Genomic DNA, 27683 nt, shown 5'->3' with positions numbered 1-27683 from the left:
ATGAACGTAATCCAAGTATATGCGCCAACAGCAGACAAAGATGATCAGGAAGTAGAAATGTTTTATGAACAAATAAACGAAATACTGAAACAAGTCAAAGCAAAAGATGTAACAATAATAATGGGTGACCTAAATGCTAAAGTTGGTAAAGGAAAGACAAATAATCTAATGGGAAACTTCGGTCTGGGGGAAAGGAACGACAGAGGTGAAAGGTTAGTACAATTCTGCCAAGAGAAAAATATGGTTATCACAAACACATGCTTTCAATTACCTAATAGACGTTTATATACATGGATATCACCACAAGATAGCAAAGAGAAAATAGTTAGAAACCAGATAGATTATTTAATGATCAATGAAAGATACAGGAATGGTATAATGTCAGTTAAAACATATCCGGGTGCAGATATACCCTCTAACCATAACCCACTAATTGCAAAAGTAAGGATAAAATTAAAAAGAATTGACCATAGAACAAAGAAAGATACAATTGACACTAATCAATTGCGTAATCCAGAAACAAGGGAAAGAGTGAAAAATAAGATAAATGGGGCATTGCAAACCTTGCAATGCATAGAAAATAATAATGAAGAACATATTAACAACAACTGGCTCCAGTTTAAAACAGAAATACTAAAAACATGCAAGGAACAACTTAGTAAGAAAACAGAGGTAAGAAAGGAATGGATGACAACTGAAATATTAGGTCTCATGGACGAGAGAAGAACATACAAAAACAAAGATCTACAAAAATACCGATATCTACAAAGCAAGATCAGAAGTAAAATTAGGGAAGCCAAAGAAAACTGGCACAGGGAAAAGTGTGAGGAAATCGAGAAATTACAAAGTAAACATGATGGTTTCAATGCGCACAAGAGAATTAAAGAGTTAACCAACAAACGCAATTACAATAACAACTTGCTGGTGGATGAAAATGGAGATATTATTATGGACACAAAAGAAAAATTGAAAGTATGGAAAAACTATGTAGAACAACTGTACGAAGATCAGCGAGATGAAGAAAGTAGTGAGTATGTATGTGATGATATTGGACCAGAAATAACGAAGGACGAAGTAGAACACATCATCAAGGAAATGAAAACCGGGAAAGCTACGGGACTGGATGAAATACCAGCAGAAGTTCTTAAACTCATTGACAATCATAACATACATCTTCTAACACATCTCTTCAACAGTGTATACAAAACTGGAATTTTACCGAAAGAGTGGCTACAATCAACATTTATAACTATCCCCAAAAAGACCAACGCAAGACAGTGCTCGGACCATCGTACCATCAGCTTAATGTGTCACATACTTAAGGTACTTCTGAAAATCATCCATCGCAGAACATATAAAAAGTTAGAAATAGATATTGAGGATACGCAGTTCGGTTTTAGGAATGGACTAGGGACTAGAGAAGCACTGTTTGACTAATTATTTCTAGTTAAATAAAACTTAAAATCAAGCCTTTCTACTGTGGAATATATGTATAAGGATAAGTCCAATATATGCGTCTTTCGTAAACTGTAAGGAAAGGAAATGAAGAAGAGAGGAAAGAAGCGATTGGAAAAGAATAAATATTTCGAAAACCGATCCGCACTGGTATTTAAAAATATTACATAAAAATTATCTGAAGAAAGCAGCCACTCTAGGCTGAAGCTAAATAGTATTAATACAAGAAAAAAACACTTGCTACTTTTACCCCCACATAACACAGCATTATGTCAAAGATATTTTTCACCTAGAGCTCTTAAATTGATCAACAAATCTCCAGTAGATTTTTTAAACGATTTATCCTTACTTAATTACAAAAAAAGGTTAAAAATATTTATTTTTGATAGTGAGAGCGTTTTTTTTTATTGTTATGATGTGGCTTGTATAAGGATAGCCAATGTTTCATAATTGTTTAGATTAGTGTGTTTGTTAGTTTCTGTTTTCTTTGTATAAAAAAAGGTTAAGTATAAAAGCGTGCCTACTATCCTAGATATTACAATTTTTTATGATTAAATTCTTGATCTTCTCGCGTTTTGGATAATGAAGACATAATAATAATAGAATAATAGAGGCGATAACGTACTAGTCAGAATATATAACAAAAAATTAGTGTACCGAAGGATAAAGGAAAAAAACAAACTTTTCCTCCTAATAGTCACGTCATAACCTGGTTATTACAGATTACATAAGACCTCGGTATTTCTTCTGTTGTTGGCATTTTAACCCACTAAACAAAACCGAAGAAAAGCCTACCCTAGTAAAATTAAAAGTTAATAAATTTTATCCAAATTTTAACTTTTAAACCCAGTTCAAAACAGAGTTAACTTTTATATACGTTTCTTCATATTAGTTTATGGTTTCTGTTATGGGTGGGATGCCTTACCTGAAGATCAACACTTGATTGCTCGAAACATGTACTGATATACAGACTCCTTTTTATATTAAAAAAAAAAAGAATTTTACATTAAATTGGTATTGAAGAGGATAAGGGTGTTTCTCTTGATTTCACAAGCACCTGTTACCCAAAAAGACAACAGTGTGACAAAGATAATATTCCCAATTACTCTCTGTCTCATTTTAAATAAAAATTTGCTCAAGTTCGGCAAAGTTCACCCACAGAGATGCGCGTAAGTTTTCGTTATTCGAAAGATTACGGAAAAAATCGAAAGCTGTTTTAATCTTCAAGGTGAATAGACAGCGCGCATAAATTGAAGCGCGGAATTGGCCTGTAAAAGGGGTCATTTTGTATCCCTCTTCGCTGTCAACGGGAAAACAAATAATTAGTCGGGTCGAAAACCGCTGTAGTTTGGTTCGGTCGAACACACGAGCTTTTTGCGGCATTCCGTATAATTAATCTAAGTTTAAAACTTTCCCGAAAAGTCGGGGGAAAAACCGCCCGGGGAAAACGTATTGTCCGCGGCAGGGTTTTCTGTCCGGGACGCAAGGAATATTAATGAATCCAAAGTTCTCCGCTGCAGATGAAATAACGACATGGTGCAATTGATCGAAACTCCATTCGGACTGGCACGGATAGAGCCTGATCTTTTTTTAAAAAGCCAATCAAAAATCAATATGACTAACTGTATACGGTCGTGAAATTCGACTTCAAATAGCATATTTTTGACGCTTGACCAATGCGACATCAAAAGATGTGGTCAAAAGGTTAGGCAAACGATAATACACATACCATAAACAATTTATGACAGCAGGAAGGATTTTATCCGTATCCCAAGCGTTCATTTAGGTTTTCATATGCTGAAGACCTTGGAAGGCTAATGGATAGCAACCGCAGGGACAACACAGACATTAAGTCAGCGTCAATAATGGAGCCGACTCGGGAAATCAACAGATCTAGCATTGAATGACCTAAACATGGTCCTACGTCAAAATTCAAACAGTGCGTTAAAATCTCCGAAAACATTCGATTGCTCCCAAAGCCGTGCGGTAATATCCCGGAAATGTCCGAAGTTATTCAGATCATTGGGGAACGAAAATGATGTGGTAAACTGACGCTTCCCGCACGCTAGATCGGTGTGTAATTAGGCACTTTACAGACGGGAGTAGAAAAAATAAGTTAGGAAACGGGACGATAATATACACTCTAGGACAAACCATCACAAAGGCAGCGGCGAGGAGGGGATGCGTTCAAATCATTGAAGCTTTTTTTCACGAATCGAAATCATTGAACCAAGAAACGTGAGAGATTTAGGACTATACCTTTTTCGAAAAGCACTTTCTTTAACATCGATAAAGGACTATAAATTTCTGAATACCTGAAAACCAGTGAAAAACACTTCCTTTCTTTGTATTTACGGGTTTCTTATATCGCACAAGATGCACAAGATATTTGATAAAATGCGGTTGGAAATCACTATTTCTGGTATTAATTTTGATATCTTTTAAGGTTTCAACCTAGGTCCAGTGATTATTTAAACATTTGATAAATGGTGGCAGTGAGTTTACCATTCGCACTGCACAATCAGTGTGCAGGAAATTTAAATCTATCTCTTACACTTCCATAGACAATATTGGTTCATTATCCTATTATGAAATGAGGAATGTGACATGAAAAACATTATTGCCGTGGGCATAAATATATCAAATCGGTATCCGACGGCTTTTTAAATTGAGGAAATTACATTGGCTAGTGGAAATATCTCCGAACGTCGTTAACAACGAAACGTCTATTTAGTTTGGTGGTGTTGCTTTGCCAATGTCCGGACAAAGCCGTCGAATGCATGCAAATGCCGATGAAGACATGACGTGTGAGACGATAAAAAAATGGAAAACCATCAAGCCGGCGGCGTCGGCGTCGGGGATATACCATCGGAGGGTAACATAAAACGTTCGACGGACTATCGATCGATCGCGTCCGCAAGTTTTGCGGAATTATGGACTTTGGGATAATAGCGCATTGTTGGTGATGTTAATCAGACCCGCATATACCTATAACCGCAGATATAATTAACGTTAAATGTGAAACTCGCCAAAGCAAACTCCAAAATCTGACTTGTTTTGGTAAATGCTTTTCAAATTAACATTTAATTAAGTTAAAATAAGAATTTGTCAACTCTGTGGGCATCATAATAGGCAATTTTTTTCTAATTTAACCGACTTTGTAACTCTTATCGTTTTCGAGATCCCTTAAAGAAGACACCCGATAGATTACAGTGAAAAAAAAACGTGGTCAAAATCTCAGAGACAAGAATTGCAATTGAATTGAAATTACATCCTATTAACTTAAATAAACTATTAAATATGATTAAGGAAACATTTATTAAAATAATTAATTAAGCGTAAGATCGGACCTACAGCTTTTCATACTAAGATAATGATGTAATGTAATTTGGCAAAAGTATAGTTACTACGCCAGATGCTGATATTTTGGAATAATAAAATAGTGCAAGGTAAGTAGGTTTCTCAGTACAATATGCTTGTAAAAACAATTGAGAACTCACCCAGTTACTTACAAGTTAAAAACTATTTAAATGAAAAAGTCTAGGTGCTTTTATTATGGAACTTTTTAAATGCATATTTTTAACTGCTTATATTTTTTTTCATAAAATTATTAAAAAGTTGGTCATTAATTCCTTGGAGGATTTATAGGTAGGCAAACGAGACTTTACATCTGTGCGGCCCGATGGAGACCTGCGCACGGTTTCATCGACTGGGACGCCTACTTTACATAGACTTACATCGTTCTCCGGTTTACGTGCACCTGTGAATCTTTCTTTGCGTTCCTTGCAGGGGTGTCGAATTTTACTGCTTTTTGTTGTTAAGTCTTCCGTTATTTTCGCCTTTGCCAAGTACACATGTACTACCTCAATTTGACTACGCAATTTTTGGAGGTGACTTTAACGTCGATTTCTTGAACTGTGACAACCCGGCTTTTAATTTATTTGAAGCATTGTTAAGCAAATACAATCTCTCACAGCATATTAACCTGGCTACCAGAGTGACACAGACCTCTCGCACCTTGATTGACTTAATTATATCCTCCTCACCTGACGTGGTCTGTAATCCAGGAGTTTTGGATATGACTCCGGTGCCTGAACTTTTAGGGATTTCTCTCATTTCGATTATAACACCTTTTTAGCTGACTTGCATCTTATTGATTGGGACTGTATTTATTTGTTTGATGATACCGATCTTATGGTTGATTTCTTTAATGATAAAGTTCTCAAGCTGTTCGAAAAACATGCTCCTTTAGAAACTTCCAAAATTACTAATGCTCCGGCACCATGGCTCACCGACAATTTAAAGATGATGATGAGACTGAGAAACAAGGCCCTGTCAAGGTATAAAAAGAGCAACTCCGAAACGTTGAGAAACTGGGTAAATATGGCAGTTAAAAATGAAAAGAAAGCCTACTTGAAATATTCTTTTCAGAATGATCAAAAGAATTTTTGGAAAACTCTAAAATATCTTAATATTAGCACTGCGAAAAAGCCCCAATCGGGGGCTGGTGATTTTGGAAACGCTCAAGATTTTTGTAGTCTCTTTTTCAATGCTAGCCAACCTAATGGTAATCGCTATGATCCGCTTATTGAACACACTTATGCTAATAAATTTTTGGGTGATCATGGTGTGCGTTTAGATTTTGAACCGGTTACCTCAGAGGAAGTAGAGAAAATTATCTTGGGTTTTAGGAGCAATGCTGTTAGCGCTGATGGTGTGAATTTGAAAATGCTTCTCTATCTAATTCCATATTTGAGCCCTCACATTACATATATTATGAACAAATGTATCTTTACCGGTAACTTTCCGACAGCCTGGAAAGTAGGGCGTGTGGTGCCCGTTCCCAAGCGCACTTCTCCTAGCCACATATCACACTTTCGTCCTATTACTATACTGCCTACAATGTGGAAAGTATTGGAGTCTATAGTCTGTAGGCAGTTGGTGTCCTTTTCGAGGAACAGAGGGCTTCTACCCTGCACTCAGTCAGGCTTTCGTCCTAACCACAGTACTGCCTCCGCTCTGCTGACAATTGTGGATGATTTGTTTAGAGCTCACGACAACTTCGAAAACACTTGTTTAATTCTACTGGACTATAGCAAGGCTTTCGACACCGTTGTTCATAAAGTTTTAATTGCTAAGCTTAGATATTTTGGTCTGGGTGATGTAACTTTAATTTTTTTTTAAAACTGCTTTGCAAATCGCGTTCATAGTGTCGTATTGGCTGGCGAAGCGTCCAAGTTTTGTGTTGTATCAGAGGGCGTAGCCCGAGGGAGTATCTTGGGACCAATACTCTTTTCTTTATACACGTCCGACTTTCCTAGTTTTCTCAAACACTGCAAGACACATCAATATGCGGACGATACTCAGCTTTATCATTCTTTCCAATCGAATGATCAAGTCGCTGCAAGGCTCAATGAAGATCTTGAAATCGTCAGTCGAGTCTCCGCCGCCCATGGATTGAAACTTAACGAATCAAAAAAACAACTGATGGTATTTGGACGGCGTCGGGAGGAGATTGTTAGTAATAATGATTTTATAGTAAACCTAAACGGAACTATTATTAGTCCGGTTAATAAGTGCAAAAATCTAGGTTTAACGATTGATTGTGATTTGCGCTTTCTGGATCATGTCTCTGACGTAATTCAGAAATGTTTTTACAAACTTAAGCTCTTATATTTGCACAAGTACGTCTTTGATACAAGCATAAGAATGAGACTCTGTGATACTCTGGTTTTGTCACATATTAATTATTGTATTTCAGTTTCTTGGCCGGCCTTATTTCAGAGGGAAAGAGATTCGCTCCAAAAATTGCAGAATGCTTGTTTGAGGTTTGCATATGGTTTGCGAATATTCGATCATATCAGTCAAAGTTTCATTAACTAGGGATGGTTTACTATGCAAGGTTTGAAATTGCCGTTTTTTATATAAAATTCTACTCCATCGCGAACCTATCTATTTATATGAAAAGTTGGTTAGAGGTGTCCATACCCATAATAGACTAACTCGTAGTCGTGAACTCCTTAGGGTACCTAAGCATTGTACAACCTTATTTCAATGTTCTTTTACGTACCAGGCCTCAAAATGTTTTAATAAATTACCTTCCAGTGTCAGATGTGCCCCCACGATCTCAATTTTCAATGAAAGGTTATTTATTTACTTTCTACCGTTCTATTAAACATGAGTAATCTTATACTATAGTAATCTGTGACAATCGTACATTACTCTCGTTATAATGATATACTTTGGTTATCTTGTTATTCTCTTAGTCTGTGTTTTGGATATTTTATATGTTATTTGGTTAATCTGGTGGCTGTATGAACAACTCTGTTGAATACCGCCACCTACTTTATAAGTTTTTGTAAATATTCTGTCAACATGAATAAAGACATGTTATTATTATTATTATTTCTCTTTCATTCTATTATTTGCGACTGTTTTACAAAAAAAGTATAAAATATTATAAGGACCAAACGTCAAATTGACATTGCTGTAATTTAAACTAGTTTTACGAGTAACAAATAAATAAGCAATGCTTACAAAGAAACATTATCAAAAACAGTAAGACGTTTATATTATTTACCTATATTTATCAAATGTTCACATTTCCCTTATCAGAATTTGCTTTTCTTCTCAGTTTTTCAAATATGTTTTTTTAGAGTTCTGTTTCCTTTGCTAGATGTTATGAGTTTAAAATTTAATAGCGTGAAACTCTTAAGAGTTTGGTAATTGATATAAAACTTTCTCGAAAAAATTAATAATATTTGTATAATTAGGAACGCAAACATTTAGAGTTTTCTATCCTAGGGTCACAAACCAAAACTAACCAAAACTTTCGCACACAGCAAAATTTCGCATACTTCTCCTGCGACTTCTCATTACTAACCGATTTTTGTACAAAAGGCATTCAATTCGAACGTGTTTTATGTTGGGCAAAGATATTCGGCACCTAATTCAACTTGTTTGAGTGCGCGATAGGACTTTGTTTTCTTAAGGTGGCTTCCCACGACCCGAACGCGCCAGCTCACACCAACGCGCGCTTGAGGTGGCGCGAGGAGGTGCGACGGATCCGCAGCGAGTCGGTAAATTCAAAGGCGCGAACCGGCGCGGCGCGTTCATGCCCGTGCAGACCTGTTGTTATTGGGGTAGACAGCTACCTTCATTGTTTTTGCGGCTCTACAACAAGTTGTTTTGGTGTTTTTTAAGCGTTAATATGGAGTGGACGAACGAAATTACTTACACATTTATTAATTTATATGAAAATGAATCCGCGTTATGGAATACAAAAAGTGACCGTCATAAAACGAGCAGCACGATTCGCGGAGTCGTATTCAAGATAAATTAAAAGACAGTATTGGTGGCATTACGATTTTATATGACAGCGGCTGCGGCAACACTTTTTCTTCTTCCGACATTACTGATAATCAGCAAAAGCAAGTTGTTAGCAATCACCAACCCCGAACACCAGTAAACACAAAATATGTAGACAGCTAATTTGTTTTAAAAAGGTACTTGGGCAGAAACACGCCGCGCCGTGGGAAGAGTTCCGCCTGAAACCCGTTCCGATCTAGGCGCTGCCCGGTGGGAAGCCACCTTTAGTATTCGAGAATAAATAAGTCAAGTGGTCAATAACTGATGATTGCGCATTGCGAAATCGATATACAATGAAACTTATATGTAAAATAGCTCTAGAATTATTTAAAACCAAAGAATTGCGGGCGTAATCTTTATGCGCAAGCGCATGAGAGCCGTTTCGTAGCTCTGCAGCCTGTTTGCCTAATATTTCGACTTAAAAGTACCGAATTCTAATAATTTTATAACGCCGCTCACCTTTTGTGTTCCGCGAGACTTGTAATTTCACGCATCTGCAGCTTGTGAATAAATTTTGAGTTATATTACCTTTTAATAGCTCTAGGTCACTGAATACCGCTGAAACGGCGCGGCCTTACAACCTAAATAGGTATTTATTTATAAGGGCGATAAAAATAACAACCGCGATATATCGCAGCACGTTTGGTATTACTTAGGGGGAATAGGAACCACGTGCCATTAAATTATTCCTAATTTATATTAAATGGCACTATATGAGTTTCCCAAATTTTCACAATGAGCAGTGCCGGCAAGTCAGAATTCTGCATGAAATATAAAATAAAAAATTCATATACCACTCTAGCGCTAATTAAAACTTTGGTTACGCCAAATGGTCTTACATCTCATGAAAAACGGTTGGGTGTAATGCGAGAATTTAAGACTGCGTTCCTCGCAATGGTTTGGCCACGATTTTTATGAACTTTTGCTACACTTAGCCCCTAAAGATGGCTGCAATTTGACGGGTTAATTTTGGATTTTAGTTTTAACACGAGGCACAGCAAAAAGACGTTAATGATAAACTGGCGAAATCATTTTAATAATAGAAAGCGTCAGATGATGATAATGACTTGAAGCCATATGAAAACTAAAAGTTACTAAACTTACTACATTTAACTACCAGCAGAATTAGATTGGCATCTTTGATTGACCTTTTGATATTTCATATCGTCTCCTTTACCTCGCCGAATCGTGTCCTCGAACATAAAACATGTCAAAAAGGGCATTAGACATTGAGTACAAAACCTCTGCAGATATCAAAGATGTTAGGCAAATCAGTCATCGGAGAGCAGTACGGAAGATCACTTCGACCGTTACCGCATCGCCGCTCTTGACCACGGCTCAAAAACCCGGAAATACTTAGCACCTCTGCAGATAATTTAAGATTTTTTGTATGTTAATACAAAATGGCATTAATATTCAAGCTAGTGATTAAGTGGCCAGCGTTTGAACTGTAAGTCGTTAAGTGGAATTTCTTCCTGACGTTTCGCTAGCACGAGCGGCTAGCTTCTTCTGAGGTGCTTCCATCTCCAATGTTGGATGCAGACGCGTTCCCGGCCGTAAGTTGTATTTATGATTGGGATTGAGTGGCTGTGACTACTGGGGCTGTCCTTGTGTTCCTTAAGATGCGGTTCCAAATTTGTTTGAGCTGCAGTATCTCTTCTTTTCTACTGAAATTATTTGTATGTTTATGGATTTCTATTGCTTCTCGTACGAGGCGGGCATGATAGGCCGAAGTGGGCGCAAGAAGCCTGGCTTCCCCAAAAAGAATGTTGTGATCCCTTTCACTGAGCGCGTGTTCCGCTACTGCCGATTTGTCCGTTTGTCCCATTCTGCAGTTTCTCTGATGTTTCTTTATCCTGGTTGCGACAGATCTTTTTGTCGTTCCAACGTACACCTTTCCACACGTGCATAGTATGCGGTAGACCCCGGCGGCTGACAGTGGATCTCTCTTGTCCTTGGCTGATCTTAGCGTTTGTTGTATTTTCCTTGTTGGTTTAAATATTGTGTTAATATTATGCTTTTTTAATATTTTTCCGATCCTGTCTGTCACTCGAGGAATAAAAGGTAGATAAGCACTCGCAACCGTTAGTTGTTCACCCGGGTCCTGTCGTGAGGCAGTTCTGGGCCTCATAGCCTTATCGATATCAGATATCCTGTATGCATTTAATTGGAAGGCTTCTTTGAGGTGATCTAGTTCTGCTTCCAGGTGTTGTGGATCACAGATCCTCCGGGCACGTTCTGTTAAGGTTGTAATGATTCCTCTTTTTTGGCTTGGGTGATGGTTGGATAAGGCATGTAGGTACCTGTCTGTGTGGGTCGCCTTGCGGTACACTGTGTGGCTTGGTTTCCCACTACATCTTTTTATTAGAACATCCAGAAACGCTATTAGCTGATTGTGTTCTGTCTCCATGGTAAATTTTATTCTTGGATGTTGAGCGTTTAGGTGGTCCAGGAAACGATCAAGTCTATCTCTTCCATGACTCCAAATTACAAGGGTGTCATCCACGTATCGGAGCCATTTTGATGGTTTGTATTCAGACGAGCTGATCGCTTTCTGCTCGAATTTCTCGATAATGTAGTTGGCTAACACCGGGCTAAGTGGACTTCCCATAGCTACCCCATCCGTCTGTATGTAGAAGTCGCCATGCCATAAGAAGTAACTGCCCGTTAGGCAAGCCTGGAAAAGCTTGACAATGTCATCTGGGAAGATTCTTGCGATCAGGTCTAAAGATTCTTTCACTGGGACCTTTGTGAATAAAGACACAACATCAAAACTGACAAGGATGTCATCTGACTGGAGAATTATGTCCTGAATTTTGCTGATAAAGTGTGTTGAGTCCTTGACATAAGACTCCGAATTTCCTACGTGGGGTTGGAGCAATGATGCGAAGTGTTTGGCTAGGCTGTACGTGGGTGATCCAGGTGCACTTACCATTGGTCTTAGTGGAACATCAATCTTATGGATTTTCGGCAAGCCATCGAGTCGTGGTTATATAGCTTCTGTTCTTATGAGGATTAGTTTGTTGATATTCAGGAGTTTTGCTTGTGTTGGGTCCCTACTCAATTTTCGGTAGCTTGACGAATCAAGCATATCTTGAATTTTGCGTTTATAGTTGTCGGTTTTTATAACGACTGTGACGTTACCCTTGTCAGCAGGTAGGATAATGATGTCTTCCTCTGAATTCAAATGTGTGTGACATGTGCCGATTGAGGAAATTATAGCCAGCACCGAAGCTGCCATCAGAACTCTTCCTGATGAGGAAGCGGAAGAAATCCGAATTGAGTCAGCGAACATTCTGCGAAAGGCTCGACCACCCACCAGCAACCTTTCCCAGCAAGAATTACTGGCAATCAAACAAAGGCTCTGCAATATCTACAAAAGTAAAGACACTCTGAACTTTAAGTTAGAAAATCTTCCTATGAAGGTTCTAAGGTTCTAAGTCATTTGAATAAAAGTAAATTTGTGTGGCTGTTTTCACTTAAAGTAAATTACAAAATGTACAGAAGAAAATACCTTAAAAGAAGAGATTTAAAATGGTTTAATAACGAGAAGAATTTCATTTTTCTGGTTGTTTTCATATATTACTTAAAACTGGAAAGCACTTATAATCATTGCAAAAAATTCCTTGTAGGAAGAGCGTTCATTTCGTGGAACTCGTTTTGATATTAAGTACAAAATACTAAAAAACAAGACACGCATGACTAAATTCTTTGTTACGTATTCCTATTTAAAAAAAATATCTAAGTAATTAAAAAATGTCGTTTATGTGATATTTTTAATATGTTATTGTATTTATATGCATATATGTATATGCATATAAATACATGTCAACTTTATTGTGCACACTTTTCTTCTTAGTTTTTCAAATTTGATTTATTTTGTTGTACCTCTTAAGTTTCTAATTAAAGCTTTAATGTGAAATTGGTAAACCTAGCTGACCTTTTGAGAGCTTAAAATAAGAGCAGTTTTATTTATTGATTTTCTTATAAAAACATGTTTTTCCTGTTTTAAATTTCACATTTGCATGCTTATGGGTATATTATTATGATTATGATTACTAATTTTGTATTTTCTGGCTATCTACACTTTTCGGAATTTTCTTTTATTTATGGTAGTAATATAATTTTGTAGGCTGACTTCTATGATAATACCAGACGGAAACTGTAATATATATAAGCATATGATAATCGCACAATAAAAGAAAAAGCTGTGATGCATAGATTTCTCTCTACTGGGAATTCTTCAGGGATGCGCACGTAAATCTGGCATCGTCCTTCCAACACGATGTCTGATTCTGCCGGCTGGAAACATTACCTATCCCTCCTGCGGTTAAATGGCTCCCGATAACGCAAACCTCTCTACCTGGGATCGTAGCTTTCGGATAAAAGAGATCCCTGGCAAGGTTTTTCCTCTGCCGAACCTTTTCTTCGCCAATTTAAACGCAATAATTGTTATTCAAAGCACGGACCCGTTCGGCCATTAAATACATCGGTCGGGAGACGACGTTAACAGGGAAAACGTGGGGCCTCGAACCATATGCTCTCGCGGGTTGTCTCCGGGATTTTAAAACGGGTGCTTGCCTCCCCCGTCCCCGCCAGGCCCCGCCCAGATGTAAGTGGTAATTATCTTCCTATCTTCCGTCATAGCGTCGTAATTAATTTTTGCAATTAAAAAATATCGTCGGGCTCGACAAACTTTGCCGGTTCGAATCCTCGTTTAATTAAATTTTAATTAGTTTATGAAATAATCTCAAATTTTTGCGGTAATCGTGGCGACGTTATTTCCTTCTCAGTCCGTTTCGGAGTCATTGCCTTAACACTTTAATTTGAACACAAAAATTGGTTTCGTTGCTTCGTAGCCATATTTCATGCCACCAATGGAAAGGCTTTTACAAATATTCAAAATGAACTCCATTTTGCAAAGTGCAAGTCCAAGTGTTCTATATTTGTCATAAATGGAGGAGTTGACAGATATATCTTTTAAGGTTATCCAGATTTAATTTTCTAAAAAAAAAAGAATCATGCATAATTAGAAGATTTTTATGTTTACGTACTACCTACCTACGTACACAATCATAAAATTAAATGAAAAATATAGTTTGTAATTCACCTTATCACTTAGTTTTGGTTAGTTCATCACATAGTTTTTCGGAATTTCTCATTACCATATTTAATGACAAAAGCATGGGAACTGAAAAATTATACCTACTTGCTCTTGAGAATAAAAGTCCTTCACCGCAGACAAAACAAGAATTGTGCACACTTTCGTATTTCTTCTTTTAAATTAAAAAAAAAGATTTCCATTCCAAATTCCATTAAGAACCGACAAAGTTAACAGAGGAGACGCTTTGGAAAAAATTGTTTGAAATTTGAAAAACAGAATGTTTCCACCCACCATATATTTTTTGACTTAAATAATAGGACTTTGCTTATGCAACTTTGCATTTGGCTTTGTTTTCATTATACAAGATGACAAAGTTAACTTCTTAAAATGAATATGTGTTAATAGTTCCATTGTAATAATTAGATTGATTGTAAGTTATGTTTTTATTTAATCTAAGATATTTAAGTCGTATCTTTTAATCGAATCAAACAAAAATTGTAAAAAATATAAATTCGTATTGTTTTTATTAATTATTTTGCTAAAAATTATTGTGTTTAGATAAGAATATGATTATTTATTATTAATTTATAAACAAGTCTTTCCGACAGACAGGCGCAGCTTTCCAATAAAAGAAATCACAAAATGTCACAAAAGAGATATTTGGTCAGTGGACTAGTTTAAATTATTTTTTACCAGCTAAATCTTATTAGTAACTAATTACAGCTTTTGATTACACTATGTTAATTGGACTACCATTTTAAGGCTTCAAAGCTTAGAGTAAAAAGACCAAGATCCAGAAACGCGTTCTCTACCCTGTTATAAGTACGGGAGTTAGAAGAGTAGTTTGAATGATATTTAGATACAGCGAAAGTTTGCCTGTTTCGAAGAATGTAGGAGATTCAATCAAATTGTTTCCAAATCAAAATTTGTTCTATGATTTTCCAAAGTCTGCATAAAATAGAAATGAAGGTTTTCACTATATTAAAAAAAATGTCTCTGTATATTAAATATATAATTTAGAGCATTCACAAATTTTCGTTGTACACTCTCCAGCCGTTCGATATATTTAAAATACACTTGATTCCATACTGGCGTAGCATATTCCAACACGGGTCTGACAAGACTGTAAAAAATTTTTACAGTATTTTACCAAAAACTTTGGAGAAATCGGTGTAAACTTCACAAGTCTCGAACCCCTGTCCATATTGTCACTCACTGACTTAAGAAATGGTACCAAATCCGTGCTGGTTCGGGTCAATACGCCCCTTAACAATAAAGAATAATTGCTCCAAAAACGAGTGACTCAAACAACAAGAGAGAGAGATCGGTCTGTAATTAGCTACATTACTCTTATCATTGGATTTAAAAATGGGTACGACTTGGGCAATTTTCCAAAGTCCAGGATATTTACCAGTTAAGGTTGCTTGATTGTATAGCAAAAAGAGGGGCTCACAAAGATAGGGGCATGATTTTAAAAATAATTATTAATTGTAAGTATTAATGAATATCAATTGAAAACAAATAACTTGGAAATATTGCATTTTGAATTCAAAGAGTTCAGATGGCAAGGGGTATACCAAAGTCGCCATTATTTCATATATTCTATTATTAGCGGGTCTACTACTTCTGTAACACCTTGTAAAAACAAACAAACAAAACTGATCAAGGGAAGACCAATAGATGTTTTGGACAATAAAGTGAAGGGGAAGCGGTGGTTACATATCTTTATAGAGGCCAATCGGATACTACAAAATTAATAGTATGACACAAAGTATTCGGGATAAACAGCCACGGCTTTGCTACCATTAAAATGCGACTGGAATTGCACAGATGCCCGGTAAATCAATATCCGAAATTATTACATTTAAGAATATGAAAATAAAAAAAGCAATCCCAGCTTATTAGGATTTGGACGGGGCGTTTAGACAGAGGAAAATGAATTGCTACTTTTTACGCAGTAAACTAGACCTAATCGGAACAGTTGTGGTAAAGCAACCAATATCAATTTTGTGGTGCAAGTCTTATTTAGAGGAAGACGGTTAGTAATGTGTATTTTTCTTTGACATATTTGTTTTATATTCCCCAATCGTTTTTTTGGGGTTAAATAAATTGTTAACGGGTATTTTCAAATAATTTCCATCGTTTATTGTTCTTTGTACTAGTTGTGACATATTTCGCACTGCTTTTGGCTGAGAAAATATTTTCTAGTTATCAAAAACATTAATTTTTTTCTTTTTTGAAGATATTAAAAATGTTGGTTAAATACGACTTAAACTTAGGTAAATCTTGTGTATTTTTGGGCTTATTTGAATTAATAACATTTCTACTCCATGCTCTAAAGACAAGAATCCTCATTCATTTTTTGCTACTGCAAAATTTTTCTCGCTTTTCTAACACACACCTATTCCAGTTTTTTACTTAAACCGCGTATACTTTTACGTCACTAGCTCTTATTATTTCTATTCCAAAAATAGCCACGACGACGTTAACAGAAATCCTTCCCACGAAAAGAATTAGGGAGAATAAGACGGCAAAATATGTCGGGGATCGGGACCTTATGCGGAAAAGGGAAATCGTTTGACGCGCAACAGACATCGCCGCCAACCTTTGCCCGTTTTTTCGGGAAGCACAAAAGCGCGGGATCGACAGGAAAAATGGGTTCCAAACTAATGATCCATTAGTGGCGATATACGTTGCTCGAACGGCGTGTGTCTAGAAAGGGAACTACGAACGCTTTGTAGGCAGTTTTCGCGTCGAAAAACGTTTAATACGTTGAACCAAATTGACCAGCGGCAACTCGACGATGCGCCGGTAGATAAAACCTGCCTTTGTGTCGCGTGTTATCGACAACCTCGGAGTTGACGGTAATCGGAACGCGGCAGGCAGCCTTTTACGGTCACCTACGTCACGCGTACCTTTATTTTATCTAAACTACCGAGCGCCCCATTTTAGTTCATAGCCGTCCAGCGGCGTCGGACGGTTGGTTTTTAAGGGTACATACCGCTAGCTGACAACTGAATTAAAGTTGGGAAATTTTCGTTTGCTACACCACTAATTTTATATGTGCTGTTAAAACGCCAGTTTTTGTCGAAATTTGAACGGAGGTTCACTGAACTTTAGCTTTATCTTCGGATCTCAGATTTATACTCCTTAGTATTAACGATATCCATATATATATAGATATGTTCGTCTTCATCATTATCCAAGAATTCATTAAAATATCCCATATTTCACCGATTGTACTTCCTCGGTATGATTTTTTAATTAATCTCGGCATCAGCAAAAAAATATATCGGAAAATATGCAAGCAGAATATAAACAAAAATTAAAAATTAAAGTTAGGTTATAACCAACACGAACGAGTAATTTTAGCATTTTGCGTAGACCAGAATCTATAGTTTAAAGTTTACCTGGAACTCAAACCACTAGTTGGGAGTTTAATATTAAGATTGAAGTTGAGAGTGATCTACAAAACTAGTATTGTACTAATCTATAGTTTAAGGTATAAAACTGACCTTTAATATGGCTAATATTAGCGAACGCATCACAAACACTTTAGAAAAAAAAGGGTTTATGAATTATTACATTGCGTGGTCATTAAGTTAATAAATAATCAAGTAGTTGAGTTGCAAATATTTTACGTTTGTTGTACTGAAATTAAATATATGAAAAATACCATTAGAACAGTGAATCTCTTAACCTACTTGTTTAATCAATTTTGTAATTGGACTCTTCTTCTTGTTTTTCCCAATATTGATGCCGAAATAGGATTGTGTTTGTTTACTACAATTACTTTCTATTGAAAAGTATATAAATGTTTCTTTTTCATAATAAGCAATTTATTAAAATTACATATCGCAAATATTTAAAAAGATAACATATTACCACCACCACACAATATTTACAATTTAGTTGATTCCTAGCCAGTTGGCCTACCGGCATTAGAATAACCCCCGCATCCGACACCAAAAACCAGTGACGAACTGCAAACGCGTCAAAAAAGACACTTTCGTCTCAAAGAGTATATAAAAAATACTGAGAAGCATGAACGATGTCACTAGATAATGTTACTGCATCAGCTAATTTTAAAAATAATTGATAATAACGATGTATTTACCGTATACACATACACTCCTAGAATCGCTTGCCGCTTATTTATTAATTTATTTTGCTATATGCCGGATTAAATTTTAATTAAACCGTGTCTGGTCTGGTCCCGGAAGAGCTCTTTAAACCAGCGGGATGGCCGCGCGGGGATGAAACAACGACCAGTTTTGAGATGCGTTCACTTGTTTTTGAAGCTCGTTTTAACGTACGCGCCGTGATTTGGAGCCTTTGTTAGCCTACACGGACCAAACTAAATTAGTTTCGTATTTTATTTAGGACGTGCTGTCAGCAAAATACATCGTAATAAAATTCATAGACGGGCTAACTTTCGCGGACGCGTAGAGTTCATCATACTTTGGAATATATGGATATAATTCACTACAATAAGTCAATTTTGCGTAACCTACGATGGCCCTATTCATACATACTTTCACGAGAGTTGGTAGTTAAAATATTTTCTTGCAAATTTAATTTCTGAAGCTCTAAAAATTGTTTTTAAACTTTTGCATTTGTTAAAAAAGGCGAGGGTTGTTTGACGTAAGTATGAACCTGAGTGAAATAAAATATGAAGTCTTTTGGTCATAAGGCAAGGTGTTTCTTTTCGTCAATTTTATTTGCTCTCGAGCAAAAAATAACTTAGATATTGGCATCGATTTTGAGACTTATTTTGATTTATTTTTAATTTAAACTGAAATAATAATTTCGTATTTTTGTCGGTGAGATATAATGCACGGTACTACTAAATCAATTTGGCTGGGCAAAAACGCTATGAAAAATGCATTTTTAATCTCTTAAACCCCGCGCGGACGCGCTGGTTGCCAACTTTTTAATTGGATTTAATCGCTAACTGCTTCCTAATTTATTATTTATTAAAAATGGCGCTTGGCGTGCGACGATTTTGACGTGCTTTCACTGGAAAGGCGAGGCTTGCGCTTATGACCCGTTTAAACCGGATTTTCACGCATCCGAAAGATCTACCCTTAAATTGAGGCTATTTTTTTAACACCAATTATTTGTAAGCCTTGTTTTTCAACATTTTTCAATAAATCAAGTTATGGTTGAAATATCGTTACATCGCATACAAGGTGTTGAATTTAAAATTGCCAAGATGCTATGAATTTTAAGTAGAACTGGCAATGTCGGAACCGAGAGAATATTTTCAAAGACCACCGCCTAAGGTATTTGTAATACTTTATTGTATTTGGAATACATCGGATAATAATAGAGAAAACTATTAAAAAACAGAGTTATGTGACTTCTAATTTTTCTCCATTTATTTAAACACAATAAATAGCAAATAAAAAAAGAAAAAGAATGATAATTACATCAACTTACTTACCTACTATAATATCATAAAACAACAAAACTTCTAGTAGTTATTGGTTACAATTGGATGTTGACAAGCAGTTAAAAGAGGAAAGCCGTGTAACAATTGGAAAATAAATAACAATATTGCAGTTAAGCTGGATTATAAAAATATATGTAGTTTAAAATATTTGCAGTTCCAGTGTAAACTGCTAAACAAGCTCTCCGAGTAGTATGTTATGAACACTGTAGTCGGAAGTTTGGTTTAAAGCCCCTATTATTATTATTTTATTCGTCACTCATTTTATTAATTTTCTCTTTCTTTTCTGACGCCACAGTACGAATGCTGGTAAAAATCTCCACTAAATTGAACGGCGAGATGGAAAGGTAAAACAAATTTTACAATAGAAAAAGGCGGCTAGTATTTGAGACTGTTTTCTAGTTGTTTAATTACTTTATTAACTGATATAATTACAAAAAAATTATATTGGTCAGAAAATAGCAGTCTGTATTTTGTCGGGAGCCTTGTTTCAAAAAATTTAAACAGCAGTATTAACCTAAATATGCACATTTATCAATTTCTTGAAAAACGGAAAAATTTAAAATTTTCCCCTGAAACTTTTGTGGATAGATAATCAAAAAATAAACATGACGATGCAAATGAGAAAATCAAATTAAGAATTTTCGTTATTATTTGGAAATACTTTATTTACATATTTTTTTAAAATAAGAACTAGATCAGTTACTTTTTACATATCAAATTAAATTCTTTATTTAGTCAAAAAAAATTGTTTTGCTAATTACATTTACAATACCATATACAACGCAAGAATTTTTCTATTCTATTCTACATAGTGATTTTCATTATCAACCAACCTAATCAAAGAACATTAAAGCGTTATAATGATTTCAAAAGTCAAACAGGTAGAAAAATTAAGAATTAATATGAAACAATTCGTATTGCCTTAACCAGTCGAAATAGTGTTCGTCGGTAGTACTTTTACCACAGAACCGTGATTCTCTTCTCTATCGACTAGGGCTTAAAAAGACGTCGCACATTATGACAAACAACGTCATTATCACAAACATATCGTTTGGTCGGATTATCTCAGTTTCAGCGACAATTCAAGTTTCAGAGTTTGGGGTATTTGCCGCGGTGTCTCCGCGGCCCGAGTCTCGTTTCTGTCCTTTGTTTCGAGGACCGCTCGGCTAAGCGGATGGACACTTTCGAGTTACAAACGGAATATAATAGTCAGCTTATTTCGCGTTTAACGGCGTGCTCCTCTAGCGTGGGGAATTAGTTAAGAAATGCACGCAAAGACTAATTGGGACGAGCACTTTCCACTCGTCGAGAACCCAAGCATTGGCCAAGCTCGTTACAAGTATTCTTTCTCTAACTTTATAGATAATACATCAATAAATCTACGGAACATAAGTACAAATAACTGGTCTATTTCTTTAAGCATAGCAATTACTAAAATTACTAAAATTAGTTTTTGGGTACACTTTTCGAAAACAAAAAGAATACATTTATAGAATGAAATGTGAAGTGATCGTCAGAACCGACAAATGTCAAAATATCATCTGTGGCTAAAATCTACCGAAAACATCCCATCCCTCCCGAACCCGTGAACTGAGTCCTGTCCTACGTAGAATAATCTCCAGAACCCAAAAATGCAAAAAGATGTAGGTTGTGCCATTCAACATTCAAAAGTTACTGCCGTTTCCGCTCAAACCGGAAGTGCTACATATTGTAAAAAAATTGGACAATCAGCCTATATTAACTCAAGCCGTTTGAAAGTTATGTTCTTGTGTCACCCGGTATAGAAGGAATTAAACTTTGAAATAAGATTTTCCTTTTCACAAATTTATGTCTATTAGATAGTCAGTTTAATAGATGCTCGTCTCTCCTGTTGAATGGATCTTTTTGAATTTATCAATGCGACTTCGGGTTAATTAATTTTTTTTATAAATAACTGTTTTTTTGTACTTTGTACTCTGCGTTCAACCTAGTTAAAATCGTAATCAGCTCCAATTTGCGCCTGCTCCAGGAACTAGGCGATCGTTTATTTCTGCAATTCATCTCGCGTAAAATAAAGCTTAAACAAAATTTTCATCTGGCTCTCGGATAAATTTTAAGTTATCTCCTGAGAGGACGGACCCGAAACTCTCCTCGCCCGTTTGTCGGACTGATTAATTCAGTTTTATACGGAGTTTCGCGTTTTAACTTGATTAAACTTTAAATAAATTACCGGTAGAAAAACGAGGGCGTACTTTCGCAAAAATCATATTTCTGGGACCTTGCGTTGACGTGTCGTTTCGCCAATAACAGACGGCGATAAAATCACATTCGGCGATGGAAATCGGGTCGTGCGGAGCACGAAATTGACTTTAATTAGGCCGGGCGGAGTCGCTAGGCTAAAATCCCGAATTTATTCAAGTAAATCCCGTTTTATATCGCCCACTCGCCTAATTTCGGTACTTTAGCTAACGACTCCGCGCTCTCGCTTTTATCTCGGCCGGTTTCGCAGTAATTTTCCCTAACTTATCACGCACTCCCGTACCTTAGTGCGGGAGGGTCCTCCTCCACACCCCCCGACCGGTTTTAAGTGAGCATCAAAATTCTCGACGTTTTTCGGAAAACGAAATTAAAAATTCATCCCTATTAAAGTGCCATCGTTTCTCAACGACGTATCCATTTCGACTCGAATATATCGGAAGGTTTAAAAAGGAAAAAAATGTGAAAACGGAACAAATTAGGATGCAAGAAGTCTGTAACAATTTTTCTCAAGGAATTTGATGTTTCTCAATTTGTTTGGACAAGTAAAGAATAATTTCTTTTACAATTTTCCACATGATCAGGTGATCTGGTAAATAGTATTTATGATAGTCAGCCTGTTAGACACAATTTTCAAAAATTAAACGAAAATTTAAAAAAAAAAAAAAGAGAAAAATCATCCTATCCTACATAGAATGATCTCCTGAATACAAAAATGCAAAAAGAGACAAAAGTCTGTAACAATTTTTAAAAATGAAATTTGAAGTTTCACCATTCCGTTTACCGGCTTTTAATAAAACACTTTTCCCTATTAACGAATCATGCGACGAGTTGTAACAATTCTTCGTAGCCAAAATAGGCAAAATACGCCTAATGAGCACTTTTTGTTCAATTGTTAACTAATAACATATTTAATTTTTAATAAACAGTCGCTTTTTTAAGAAAAAGTTATCGTATATAAATGAAACGTTGGTTTTTAAACTGGAAACAAAGGAAACTAAATTTATCATCGAATCGTCCATCTAGTATGTGGTAAATTATCTATCCTGGTCTATTTGGTTTTCAAGATTTTGTCCGAAAACAGAAAATGTCAATTATCAACAAAGCCCAATTAATCTTCATTTGTAATTAAAGAAACGATTTACAAATAACAATATTGAGAAAACCTGAAAATTAATAACGTATTCCCGCCTATTGCGTTTATAACCGATATAATCGACTAGGCATGCTTTGAATTAAATTTCGGATTACGTTTTGGTCGATGTTGTACCATTCCTGCATTAGCAACTCTCTCGGCTCTTGGGCAGTTCTTAGAGCTGCGAAACGAACGAATACGTCGTTCCATGTCATACCACACATGACTGCCAGCATTATCGTGCATTAAAACGCCATCTTCCCCATAGTGATCATTAAAGGCATAACTTAATCATTCAGGATTTCCGTAATGTATCTATGAATTGTCAGAAAGCCATTCTGTATAAAACCAAGTCTGTGATTGCTTCAAAACTGATATCCGCAGAAACCATGACCGAACCACCACCATGTGGACGTCTTTCATCAATACAACCTGGTGCATATCTTTGTCCGTTTCTCCTCTATACTCTCCGACACTCTGTGAGGCAAAAACGGGATTCATTTCGGGCAAAAGCTAAGCAATGGCGGCCCGGTAGCTATTCTTCGACAAGATAATCCATTAGCATAGCCTCCTTCTAACAGTTCATTTGCCAACATTAGCATTTCTAACCGCTTGAAGTTGATTTCGAAGCCAAACAGCAGAAGCTGTTCTATTCCCTGGTCTTCCATTGATGAAGTCAGTTTCCTCGTAGCGTTGGTATATATTTTGCACAGCACATAGACTCCTATGAACAATGTTTGCATTTTCCCGATTTCCTTGACCCTCTTGTATTAATGTACAGGGTTGCTCGTTTAAGAGGGGCCTATACCTTATCTCGAAACATACGGGTGTTAAAAAAAAAATCAAATGCAAAAGTTGTTTCTGTTAAAATGACCCCTATTTTTTTATTTTCCCAATCGTCACTTTTTTATATACAGGGTGGTAAAACAAAGTTACATTTTTCTTATTTTTATTTATTCTAATTATTTTATTATTTTATTTTATTTTTTTATTTATTTATTTTATTGCATTTTTCAAGACAAATTCAACGATATATGGGTCTATGATGCACGGGTTCGAACTTATTAGCTATCATCTTCAGAATTCTGGTTATGTTTAAACCATCATAGTTGAGTTGCTTATTACCTATTTAAACTTTTTCCCATTCACTATTTTTCTTGGTAATGATCGTTTTGCCACGTTTCGCAAAATGATACTTTTTGGATTTTCGACTAGCCGCTTTACTAGCAATTTCGTAAATAATACGTAATTTCATTTTCCTACTCCCGTCTGTAAAATACCTAATTACACACCCACCGATCTAGCGTGCGAGAAGCGTCACTTTACCACGTTAGTTTCGTTTCCCACGGATCCGAGCCACTTCGGAGATTTCCGGGATTTTAGCGCACGGGTTTGGGAGCACGCCTTGAGTTTTGACGTTTATCAATTCTGACGGTCATGTCAATGAATGTACTAGTGTTGTTTTGCAAAAATGTTCACAAAAACTAACGGTCGTAGAAAAAATATTGTATGCAACACGTTCGCTAAACTTTTTAACTCACTCGTTTAATAAAAACTCGCCCCGCTCGTGTCAAATAAACTCGTGAGTCAAATGCCGTTTACTGCACATGTTGCATGATATACTATTTCCTACTCCCGTCTGTAAAATATCTAAAATACATAGATTTTGCGGCACGGGCTTGGGAGCAATGGGATGTTTTCGGAGATATTTCTCACGTTTGTCAATTCTGACGGTCATGTCAGTGAATGTATTTGTGTTGTTTTGCGAAAATGTATCCAAAAACTAACGGTCCTAGAAAAAGTATAGTATGCAACACGTTCGGTAAACTTTTTAACTCACTCGTTTATAAAAAACCCGTGAATCAAATGACATTTACTACACTTGTTGCATAATAAACTATTATTGATAATTCATAAGATCAAGGAAGGAAAGTAGACATCGAAAATATGGAAAACATTCCGATATTTTCTTGCATGACAGCAAACAAATGTCTCAAAAGAATTATTGACTTTCCTGCTTGAACTTTATTCATCACATAATATTTTTTATTCGCGAACAACAATCGTTACAAAAGCTAACTTCTTGATAAAATTAATTAATAACCACTTAATAACATAAAGAGCATATCCCTGATTCTTATACTGCCAACAACAACAACTTTTGTAAGAGTTTCATAGCCTACTTGATACAATGATAAAAAAAATTGGCAAGTTTTGAACTTTCATATTTTTTTATAATTCACTCTATTGGTTTCTAGCAGATAATGCGTCAGACAGTTTCAGCTCGTGGAGTGTTCGATATGTTTGTAATTTCGTAATATTATGCGGGACGCAAATATTACGTTACATTATCGCTCGCAGCGCGCTGCGCGTTTAAAATAATTTTCGAAAATAAATAATCATTCGACAACGTTAATCCTAAAAGCAACGTCAATTTGGCTTGCGCGAATTTAGTAAATTGTGAAATCCGTTGTGAATTGTTAATTTACGGATTATATTGGCCCTGAATAATATACGTGAGTGCGGCCGGTTTTGGAATTTTGTTACGCAACGGGTTTTAATTTTTTAGTGCGACACAAAACGAATTTTTTTAATTTCTTGTCCGCACGGGATTCGATTATATAGGATTAATATTAAAGTTTGAAATGTGAGCCGAAGGCGATCTTTCGACGTGAAATTAATTAAAAACGTCTCTCAACTGATTGGTCTGAGCGACTTTTTTCGACAGCTATCGCGGACCGCGACAAATGCAAATGGCCAATTAAGTGGCGACAACTTCTGCTTTTTCGGGAAACCATAATCTAAATTTTAAATCACTTCGGTGCGAGACTGCTCGAATGCTATTTTTGAACCCTATACAAGACGTTTCAAATTTCAATATTTCAATTGATTTAAAAGTATCTATAATAAATTTTTAGCGCTTATTACTCATCAGGAGATTTGTGTATTTTGGTGATATTCACAGAGTGATACGTTTTAGGTGAACATTTTGTAAGTATTGAGAAAGTTTTGCCTGATGAATTTACCACCATGGCTGTAAGAAGACACATTTTGTCATCAAGTTTATTATTAAATTTTATATACACTTTTTACGCTATACGTAAATGGCATCTTGAATTTGAATCATCAGTTTTGTGGATAAAATTGCCGACTTTTGTATCGTGGGATGAATTTGATAGAGGCGGACGTCGATATCTTGCAACGCTAGTTTCAGCTAAAGATAACCTTAAACTGAAAAAAACTAAAGATATGCCATTTTCTATATGGTTCATTAAAATTATTTGTTATCCAACACATGCTTTTATAAATACTTTCAAACTCTAAAATGCATAATGAAAGCCAAATTAGCAGTAAAACTAAAAAAACCCTCATACTGAAACAAAAAACAAAGAAAATGATATCCTCTTTAAAAACGCATGGTGAAAAGTTAGTTATACAAATACAAATACTATTCTGATAGATTCTACAATATGCTGATTGAAAGAATTCGAAAAAGAGAGAAATTGAAACCATTTGAACATAAAACTGAAACTTGGATATTAAACAAAGCTAGGGTAGTTTTTAGCAACTTAATGAAGTTAAAAAGTCTAAACTAAAAAAGTAGACCTATATGTATTAATAATATATTTTTTAGGTTTTTGAATCAACCTGACCACGACGACTTTTTATGCTCTTTTAAAAATACGTTTTGTGACTCCTTAAATACGTCCAATTGGTTAGCAGCTGCCGGAAAAACTCCTTCGAATCAACAGCCTAAGAGACAAATGTTCATGTCGTCACTCTTACCTCCCAGAACACTAATTATCGGGACCATTAGTCTGGTGCTTTCTTTCGCGTACAATCTAAAAAGTTTACCCATCAGATATGTTCATAGTGCGAATTTGCCATTATCTGGTGTATAATTGGAAGGCATTCATTACGCACTATTTGGTCTATATCGTAATAGTGTGCCTTAAGTGATAATAAGATAAACAGTGTCACGACGGGAATTGGGAGGATGGCACGCAAGACGTCTAGTGTCAAGTACGTTGAAAAGTTGACTATGGTAGACTAAGATTTTGAGGAGTCTGTCCTGGCAGATCACCCGAAAACTCTCAGTAAGTAAGGTGTTGGAAGACTTCAAAAAAACAAACGTCAACTTTCCCTAGAAGTGATATGCTACGCTTCTCCGTTTCTGTGTTAGTTGTTCGGTAATATTAACTTGAGATTTTAGCAGCAGTCCAAGGGTCTCCGTCACCTCCTCTGCTGCGTTGAACAGAAAAGGTGCTACGTGAATCACTTCGTAGCACTCTACGAGCCGCGGCAGTGGATCTGCGCTGTTCGCTGCTCTACAGGTTATCCGCAGAACGTGCCCATCATGCAGAGCTAAATACAAAAAGAAGGCCCCAATGATTTGAGTTGTTTTAAAAGCTTAATTTAATTAGAATTATAGAATTATATATTAATGTTAATTACTATTTTGTTTTGTTTTGTAGATTTGTGAAACATACTTTGAATTTCAATGGTTAGGTTCAGACATTTTCGAGTTTTCTCAGTGACAATTTTTGTCAGGTTGTGAGTTAGAGGGCCACCCATTCCTTTAATTCAAGCCTCTTGTTCCACTTTTCTCCAAAGGTCTGGGAGGTTGTAGTCTACTGTTTTCTTAGTGACGATTAGTCGACTCCAATAAAGGACCGTTGCTTCATTTTTTGGGACAGCACATGGTTTGTGAAAAGAAAATTGGTCGATCTTTTTACCTAGATGGTTGCGTTTTCAACACTTTCCTATTATATCACCTCTCAGAATATGTTTTCATGTTTTTAAGTTTTTAAGCCTAAAGATTCTTCCTTGTCGACATTATCGTGATTTTTGTATGCAATATATTCAGTCTCTCTCATTTACCCTCTATTTGATGCTTGCATCCTTTGGGAGAGTAAATGGAGTGATATTTC

General features: G+C 36.0%; 1 protein-coding gene across 1 annotated transcript; it reads left to right on the top strand.

Moving 5' to 3' along the window:
• Nucleotides 1–27121, top strand: LOC132698660 (uncharacterized). Its single transcript, XM_060664854.1, has 4 exons — nt 1–205; nt 518–1323; nt 8448–8597; nt 26966–27121. Exons 1-4 carry the CDS (start codon nt 1–3, stop codon nt 27119–27121), a joined length of 1317 nt encoding a protein of 438 aa, XP_060520837.1.
• Nucleotides 27122–27683: the final 562 nt, after the last annotated feature.

Source organism: Cylas formicarius, unplaced genomic scaffold (genome assembly GCF_029955315.1).
Source record: "Cylas formicarius isolate icCylForm1 unplaced genomic scaffold, icCylForm1.1 PGA_scaffold_2__14_contigs__length_35257938, whole genome shotgun sequence".
NCBI classification, from domain to species: Eukaryota; Metazoa; Arthropoda; class Insecta; order Coleoptera; family Brentidae; genus Cylas; species Cylas formicarius.
This window is presented reverse-complemented; position numbering and strand designations above follow the sequence as displayed.